The sequence below is a fragment of the Nicotiana tabacum genome, chromosome 17 (assembly GCF_000715075.1).
Source record: "Nicotiana tabacum cultivar K326 chromosome 17, ASM71507v2, whole genome shotgun sequence".
NCBI lineage: Eukaryota > Viridiplantae > Streptophyta > Magnoliopsida > Solanales > Solanaceae > Nicotiana > Nicotiana tabacum.
In genome coordinates this window covers 71,935,078-71,945,031 of record NC_134096.1, presented here as the reverse complement: position 1 = coordinate 71,945,031, position 9,954 = coordinate 71,935,078, and the positions used below count along the sequence as shown (strand labels likewise).

The following is a 9,954-nucleotide window of genomic DNA, read 5'->3' as shown; positions in this document are numbered from 1 at the left end:
CTTTAATATCAATTATGCGGGGCATTGATGATGATGTAACGGTGAACATAAATGATAAATTTCTTGTAACGGATAACTGCTCTTAATGCTATGAATATTCTCTATTGAATGCTACCGGGAGAAGAGCATTTATCACATCTTTATGAGTATTATTCTTCCCGGTGACAAACGAAACAGTTGTTTTCAGTCTTTAGTCATCCCCTGTCTTGGGTTCCACATGTCCCTCTCTCGTACGACCACGTGTCATAACATAATTTACCCGATACAATACTCACCTTAGTTTTTGAAAGAAAAAAAATGAAGCTTAGATCATACAGTACCGCATAAAATAATCCAACATCAAAAGCAACTTTAATTTTTAAAAATAATCATAAATATTTGTCAAAGATGACTTGGCTTAAAAACACAAAACAAACATAATAGGAATATCGAATTTGAAATGCCTTCTAGACTAAAGTTTATTGTTAACTTGGAGTACTATTCCCATGCATAACTTTTGCCTTTCCCTTTTTTCTTTTTATTTATTTATTTATTTATTTATTTATTTATTTTTACGTCGATTAAGATGATAGCCTTTGTCCTACATGATATTTTGTTTTGATTTCTGATTTGATATCCAGGTACTCGTACTAAGGTTCGATTAAATTGAAATTCGTGTTCAAAAATCTCATATTGAAGTTAAACACTCTCTAATTAAAGGTGACTGCACCCAAAACTCGACATACTCAACTTATACTATGACATACTCAACTTATATTGTGGTAAACAATAATTTTTACCTCTACTCCCACCCAGTGACGAACCCAGACTTTTGTGCAAGCGGGTTCAGACAAATATTAAAATTTATCTAACAGTAATATTACTAGACAAACAAACGAGTTTTACCCTCAGCTCTTTATGTTGTTTCATAACAAACCTCAACAAGTATTTGTGTTTACTCTTTATTTTCTTTTGATGCCATGCTCCAAAAAAAAAAAAGTAACAACAAATCTGTATATGTACCTTTTAAAATATAACCATTTATTAAACTTTAATTTTTTAAAACTGTTTTACTTCACTCAAATCAATTCAATCTATACCAAAATACTAAGTAATCTACTTATTTATTAAATTTAACAAATTAAAATGCGCTAAAATATTTATTGTAATAATCTAATAAGTGCTAACAATTAATAGAACTAAAAACTAACATAAAATTAAAGATTTTAATAGTATATGAATTTCAAATAATTAAACAAGAAACTGTGAGGAAGCAACAACTAGGAATTGGTAAGGAAAACAGTACGAAATATTTGAAACATTCAAATTAAAAAGGTGTAAATTTAAGACAGAGAATATTTGAAGAAACAATAAAAAGAAAATCACTATTGATAAATTGTACAATACCTTCAATTGGGAACTTTTAAAATAGTAGTTCAGAAGAATTGAACGCAATAAGAGCACTAAATCTAACCACTTTTAAAATAAGAAAAAAGTGCTTGTAAAATTCTAACAGCAGCAACTAGAACTCTGGACATGCAACTTAAGATGACCCCGCTTGAGCAATCACGCCAATTCTTTGTATGCATCAAGCGGATTCAACTTGTTATATTTATACTTAATTTGTTTCTCGGCAATATAATTTTCACATAAAAATAATGATATTTTTTGACTAAGCGGATTCAACTATTAGGAATAGAGTAGATATGCCCTAGATCCATTCTCATATTTGATGATTTGAACATATTTTTGTGAATGTTATTTGATATAAAATATATGGCATTTGATATTCTTTTATCATAGTTATTATTAATTGCGTTATTAATTTAATAAGGTCCTTGATTAAATGTTGAGACTTGTCATCGTGATGAAGATATTGATAATGAGAGTATAGTCTCTTACAACTTAATCTAAATTTGTTCTTGATCGTAGGATTATTAATTTGGACATTAGTAATCCGGCTAGATCAATATTTATGTGATCGTCTTTATGGGATGAAGATTAGTTGATCTCATTAACTAAATCACATAAATAGATGATGCATATAGAGATATTATCATTGAACCGACTCATTGGATAATTCCTAATGGTTAGAATTACCATAAACTGTCAATAGGATATTCTTTTGAAGAATGTGATGTAAGAGTTTCCTTTGACCTGAGATCGTCATAGTAATTGACAAGTTATTTATTGTGCTTTGATACTAGACACATATGGCCCTAGGGCGATAGTTGAAAGGATATTGGGTACGATTAAATACTTGTAAAATTAGTGATTGATCAAGATGAAATCTGTCAACTCTTGGTAATGAGTTTAAGCTCCATGTTGTCATAAATTATAAACAACTAAATTAAGATCTTGACTAGGGCAATTGAGTGAAAGAAGAAAAGAGTTTCTTAGGTCATTCAATGGTCGATTATATTTGACATGAACGCATAGTTTGTCGCCTATTAGGATTTGACAGTTGAATCATATCCTAGGGTGACCTAGAGCTATAAGGACAGAAGGAATTACTACATTATTCTTTTACAAGTTCTTGAGAGTAAACTATATACTTCATGCTATCCGGTTGTTAAGGAGTGTTGCTAGACGCCACCCTTGATTAGTATATTGATGTGATCAACTTACTACCGGCTTAGTATTGAACCTATGGGGTCGCACACTAACGAGTGTTCTGATCTTTGCTAAAGGATTAATTACTTTATTATTTGATAATTAAATTAAAGAATTTAATTAATCAAATAAATTTAGTTATTAGTCCAAATGAAATATTATTATATTATTTGCTAGCACAGAAGATATGATTAATATTGTGAATAAATTAAATTATATCTCTTGGTTGAAATATATATGTGATATATATAATTAATATTATTTTATATAAAAGATGTATATAAAATATAATATTCATAAAGAGTTATGAAATCCAATTGAAATTGGATTGGCAGAAAGTCCATAAAGACATTACGTGAAAGCCCCAAGGACGTTGCGGCATCTTCCCATTTATAATGGGATTGTAAATTTTTCCTTAATTATTCCATGAAGTTTAATTTTGGAATTAAATTTTTACCCTAAGTTAATCACCTCAACCAAATAGGAAAAGGGTTTATAGATTGAAGCATTATTCTTATTATTTCTTGAGAAGAAACTTTGTGAAAGTGGGGGCGCAACACAAAGCCAAGAGAGAAAATACAATTACAAAAAAAATATTTCTTGTTCTTCTACCTTTGGGTTGAGAATTTTGAGAAAAGTTTCAACATAATTTTTCGTTCAGTTTGTTTGCGTGTTTCATTGATCAAAGAGTAGATAGCAAGGATCGATCTCGGTGTGGATACGCATAAAGTTTTTGCACTATCGAAGAAATTTTGAAACGAGACTCTCTTTACCATGTACGTCTCAGATCCGATCTTTGACATATAAATAAATTTTAAACACGAAAAGATCTTTCTAGAATTATTATTGTCTTCCGCTGCGTATTACGAACGTCTATAGGCAATGTGGGTCCACCCGTGCGAGTCCCACCTACTACCAATTGAAAATCGAATATATAGAATGACCTACCTAATGAACTCACCATTTATTTATTATCATAACTTTCTTAGGGTGTACTACTGTGATGTTCAATTAAGGAACTTACTCCACTCGAAAGAAAGATTCCAAAACAAGGGGCTGTAGCTAAAGACAACACTTTATATAGTGACCAATAGTGACCACCTTATCTCCAATTACCAAAAACCAAAAACCAAAAACCAAAAACCAAACCAGACTAAAAAACCAACCATGAAAAAAGCAAAGGTAGTGTTCATTTCAACACCAGCACTTGGCAACCTTGTTCCAACCATTGAGTTTGCTAAACACTTGACTCAAACAAACCAAAACTTTTCAGCCACCATACTCTTAATCAACATCCCTCAAAGGCCACTTGTTCAATCCTACAATGACTTCCTCGCCGCCACCGCCACCACCGGAAACGTCCATTTCCTCTCCCTCCCCACGGCGGATCCGCCGTCCCTCGATCAATTTGATGCCACTATAGGCTTCTTATCACTATTGATACAAAATCATACATCACAAGTCAAAGATGCACTTGTTAACCTTATTTCAGACTCAGACTCAGACTCGGGCCAAGTTGTTGGATTCTTTATTGACATGTTTTGTACTCCATTTATTGATGTTGCTAAGGAACTAAACATCCCATGTTATCTTTACTTTGCTTCCCCTGCTACTTTCTTAAGCTTCATGTGTCACCTCTCAAGTTTAGATGCTCAAGTTAGTGTTAACACTGAGTTCAAAGATTCAGCCACTCATTTCAATATTCTTGGTTTTTCCAATCCTGTCCCTGTAAATTGTTTCCCTTCATTTATGCTAAAGAGAAAAATAGATGGTTACTCTTGGTTCCTACATCATGCAAGAAGGTACAAAGAAACCAAGGGTATTGTTGTAAATACATTTCAAGAACTTGAATCTTATTGTTTAAACTCACTGGCAAGTGCTGTTGCTGATGTTGTACCACCAGTTTATCCTATTGGACCAGTGCTAGACCATAATGGACCAGCTCAATGGCATCAAGATTTGTGGGGTCATGAAAATGTAATGAAATGGCTTGATAATCAAGCTCCATCATCAGTACTTTTCTTGAGTTTTGGGAGTATGGGAAGTCTTAGTATTTCACAAGTGAAAGAAATAGCAAAAGGTTTGGAAAAATCAGGGTATCCTTTTTTGTGGGCAATTAGGGAAGCACCAAAGGACAAGAGAGAACTTCCAAATGATTATACTAATCTAGAGGAAATTTTACCATATGGTTTTTTAGAAGCAACAAAAGGGAAAGGTTTAATATGTGGGTTGGTCCCACAAGTGACAATCTTGGCCCACAAAGCCATTGGAGGATTTGTGTCACATTGTGGTTGGAATTCAATTCTTGAAAGTTTATACTATGGGGTGCCAATTGGGACATGGCCTGTATATGCTGAGCAACACTTGAATGCATTTGAGATGGTGAAAGAGTTAAATTTGGCTGTGGAAATCACAATGGATTATAGAGATGGTACCACATTGGTTTCATCAGAGAAAGTGGCAAATGGGGTTAAAAATTTGATGGATGGTGAGGGTGAGGTGAGACAAAGGTTTAAGAAAATAAGTGAAAAATGCAAGGAAGTTTGGAAGGAAAATGGCTCATCTTCTGTTTTTCTAGGACAGTTGATTGATAAATTATTGGCTGTGATTTGAAAAAAAAGAGTTTAGTTAGTCCAACTTGGTGGCTTTGACTACAATAAAGTATAAGTATTGGAAGAATAATATTTGTAAAAAGTAGAATACAAGGGCTGTCTGCTTCATTGCAACTTCTCTGTTATGAACATGCCTTTACCAATTATACTCTTGGACTAGTATTTGGGCCAGTTATTAAAATGAGAAAATACCAAATAGTATGAGTGTGTAGTAGTTAGGCTAAGCTAGAACTTGACCTTTTCTTTTCATTAGCTATTTTGTAATAGCAATTTCGAACCTTCCTTTTCTTATTTTCTATTTTTTTGTTTCATGAATCAGTTGTAATTCCTCAGTTTGGTTTAATATAGGATTATTGTTACATTTAGTAAATATGGATCCATTACATTCTTCTAATTGTTTAATGTAAGGTTATTTTGGTTTTTATGTGTCTGTTATATTTCGTCTGTTTATCAGAAACAATCTCTCTACTTTCAGAAGCTAGAAGATAAGGCATGCATACATATCACCCTTCCTAAACCCCAATTGTAAGTCACACTAGGTATGTTGTTGTTGTTGTTATATTTGTGTTCCTTTAACAATCTGTGTAAACTATAAAGAACCAGAAGAGGATGAGTGAGACTAGCAAAAACTACTGTCCAAATGTTAGCAATCAAAAAATAAAATTCAAAACTACTGTCCAGTTGCTAAGGAATTATGTCACAGGGGAATACTATTAGTAATGATTTAATTATATGTAGTGACAATATAAAAGATTTTTTCACTATCAATGAATTTTTGCCCATCGTAATGAGTCAATTACTAATTCATACTTGTCAAATAAATAGTCAGTAAAATTGATTTTTTTTTACATTATCAATGTACACAGTACAGTAAAAAAAATTCTAACATTAGGAATGGTCTCACGTGAAGAAGTTATCGTTATAGAAAAAGTTCTAACGCACGTTTTGGGAATTTCACATTGATAAGAGGAGAAGAAAGGCAAAAGTTTCCCGTTCAGGTATATATATCTATATAAGGTTTATAGCCTGCTTAATTTTGGACGCAAAGTGATTTTTTTTTTTGTGACAAAAGTGTTTTTGGCCAAAAATTGAGGTGTTTGACCAAGCTTTTACAAGGAAAAAAAATGCTTTTGAGGAGAAGCATAAATAATTTTTGAGAAGCAGAAAAATATAGTTTCTCCCCAAAAGCACTTTTCTGAGAAACACAATTGAGAAAAATACACTTGAAACTAATTTTCAAAAGTTTGGTCAAACACTAATTACTGCTCAAAAGTATTTTTCAAATTAATTAGCCAAACACAAATCGATTCTCGTCAAAAATACTTTTTTGAAAAGCACTTTAAAAAATAATAGTTCTCAAAATAAATAAATTTTAGAAGATTTGTCAAATAGGCTATTACTCCGGTAGAATAATACTATAGTTCCAAATTTAAAGTATCTAAGGTCCTACACATAAAATTAGCTAGCTACAACATCCTATATCCTTCGGATGGGAACAAAATCTGTTGGGATTTCATTTGTCGAGAGTTCGATAAGAATCTTCAATTCCATGCTAATTTAAGAGTGATCGAACATCTGAGGGGGACATGCAAATAGGGGCTAGTGCGGCCCGGACCCAGGCTTTCATGGTTGCGGAGGTAAATGAAGACTTTTAATCTTAAGAGTTCTAAACAAAATATATGACCATCTTTAATATATATATATATATATATATATATATTATTATTATAAAAGCATGAATACAATGTTGGCTTACAAAAAATAATCTTATAATATTAAGCATAATAACTCATAATAAAAGGGCATAACTGGAATTCTAGATATTAGCCTTATAATCCTATTAGTTTTAGGACATAATACTACACGTTAGAATCCTACATGATTACCTTTAGAAATCCTATTAGTATAATTACTTTCAGGTTGTCCAATTCATATAAAATTGAACTACTAAATATTTTTAGTCATGTAATCTTATTACTTTTAGGATATACTTCTTAAAAAATTCTATTACTAATTTAATTCGAAACATATTATAATGTCCTCTTACTAATTTAATTTGATAATGTATTATATTGTCAAAATTCATTTAGAAAAATGAGAGCCTATATTATTATAAAAGTATAGATATAATATTAATATACCAAAATAGCCCTAAAATATTAAATATAAGAACTCATAGGTAAAGGGCATAACTGCAATAACTTATTTTTTGGACTATAATACCTTCTATGCTAATTTTTAATATTTAATATTTTAAAATTAATAAAATTTATCTATTAAAATCTTATTAAAAATATGTAGAAAATTTTAATAAAATTAATTTTATCAGAATCCTCTGTATTGGCAATACATTACCACTCCATAATGTCCAATACAAAAAAATTAAAAGTAATATTAAATGAACTGCATAAAGAGTTAAAATTAAAAATAAAAATGCCCCCACGATAATATATTTTTATATTATATTTGAACTATTTTTCTACTCAAGTAATATTTTTTTATCAATTTTTCGCATAATATTAAAAAATACCCAATTATTAAACAACAACTAAAAGATATTTAAGAATATAAATGTGTGAGAAGAGAAACAAATGGCTAGTAAGAGTCAATACTACTAATAATTCTATAGACATAAGGATCTAAAAGTAAAATGTCATATTAATCTTTTACTCTTTGAAAATAAAATTTATGGTGGATAAAATTAATTTTAAGATTAAATATTCAAAACAAGATATGAACTAATATTAAGTTCTGAATCAACATATAGTAAATTATTTTTATGTTAAAATTAAATAATTAAATCTTTTAATTAATTATTTAGCAAGAGAATCCAATTAAATTATTTTTTAAATTCATTATATGAGCAAAATTCTTATTCAAGTTAAAAAAAACTTAGGGTACATAAACTTATTCCATAAAAAGAGCGTTAGAATAAAATTAAAAAGGTTAATATATTATTAAGAATCAAAATGCTATACAAGTGTCTAAGGAAGCACAATCAAAACTAAATCCAAAACAAGAACAAACTTTCAAGACTATATTATAAAGAGTTGACTCTGCTATAACGGAATTATTCTTTGTAGATGCCTCCGGCAGAATCGAAATAATATTTCTATGTCATGCATTACTTGCAAATATCATATCAAGAGGCATGACACTGTTAGCAATAATAGCAAGTGGTGTACCAACAACGATTTTATTGTGAGGTCACTCACTTTAAATTTGATATACCTTTTCAAATAACTTAAATAACCATCACAAGTATATCAAAGCAGAGTAATGATGCTAAATTTATAAGGAAAAATAATTGATAATATGGAATGAAGCACTTATGGCTAAGTGTCTAACGGAGTTCTAAAGATATATTAGATATTAATAAACCGTTTAGTGAAAAATTAATAGTTTGGGAGGTGATTTATGTCAAGTACTACAAGTAGTTCCAAAATTGACAAAAACAGAGACTGTAAAAGCTAGCTTGCCAAAGTTATACTTCTAGCCTCAAATGAAAAAGATTCAACTGACAAGAAATATAAAGTAAAAACAGATCCAGTATTCAGCGTCTTTTTTGCTTCATGTCGGAAACAAATAAGAGCATCCAATAAAAGATAATTTATTTTTCCCTGAACACTTGGTTATTAATCCCAATATTAATAGTAGTGCATTTAATAAGAGAAATATTTCTATCATTAGATTAAAACGCAATTTGTGCAAATCGCATGATAGAATTAAAAAGATATCTTAGCTAGCAGAAATGAATATGTTGATCAACTAAATAAAAGGTTGATTGCAAAATTTTATAGTAAAAATAAAATATTTTTCAGTTTTTGACTCATCAGAAAATAATACCAATAATTACTACCAATAAGAATATTTAAATACTTTAATACCAAATGTTCTTCTACCATACATATTTGTTATCAAGTTTATTATTTCTTACATATGTTAGTGTCACCGTATATATAATAGACTAAGTTAAAATTGATCTTCCATTGTATATAGGTTAATTTTGAAAAAATAATGTACGTCATGCTACTGAAAAATATAGATACGTTGAATAGCTTATGTAATAGCACACAAATGGTATAGAAGTTTTGACAATAACGTCATGTATGAAAAACTTATGATACTGGTCAATGTGTTTTTAAGTATATTATTATCCCTGAATTCAACTTTCGTCTTCCGAAACTAAAGTATATCCTTCTAAATTTGTGTGAAAATAATTTTTAGTATGTTTAAGTTTTGCAAATATAACAAATAAAGCACAGGGACAAATATCCTAAATATTGGACTATATTACAAACAACTGTATGTTGCACTTTCAAGAGGGATATCAAGATCGACAACAAGAGTTTTGGTTAAGGCAAAGCAACCAAAGTATTAGTAGGAAACAAACACAAAAAAATATTGTCCACAAAGAAGTGTTCGTTAAGATATCATCACATTAAATACTTTTAAACCATAATACATAATTATCTAACTAATATGACAAAATTGATCATTTGTGTAAGTTTTGATGATGTCCTTTTATTTTAAATTCATGTATTATGCTAATGTAACGGTATTTAGATGATTGCTGTGTTGTTAAATATAAAATTTCTCTCATTAATTAAATTTTATTTTTTCTTCATATAAATAAATGTTTATATCATCACGAGTTAGTGTTAACGTGCAACACACGTTCATAGATACTAGTATTTTTAAAAATAGTACATGATTGAAGGGTAAGAAGATATCTCTCTCTCCCCTCTCT

General features: G+C 30.0%; 1 protein-coding gene across 1 annotated transcript; it reads left to right on the top strand.

Annotated features, from left to right (window-relative positions):
• The first annotated feature begins 3,548 nt into the window (after nt 1–3,548).
• On the top strand, nt 3,549–5,574 carry LOC107814159 (UDP-glycosyltransferase 43). Its single transcript, XM_075234475.1, has one exon. It carries the CDS (start codon nt 3,760–3,762, stop codon nt 5,203–5,205), a length of 1,446 nt encoding a protein of 481 aa, XP_075090576.1. The 5' UTR covers nt 3,549–3,759; the 3' UTR covers nt 5,206–5,574.
• Nucleotides 5,575–9,954: the final 4,380 nt, after the last annotated feature.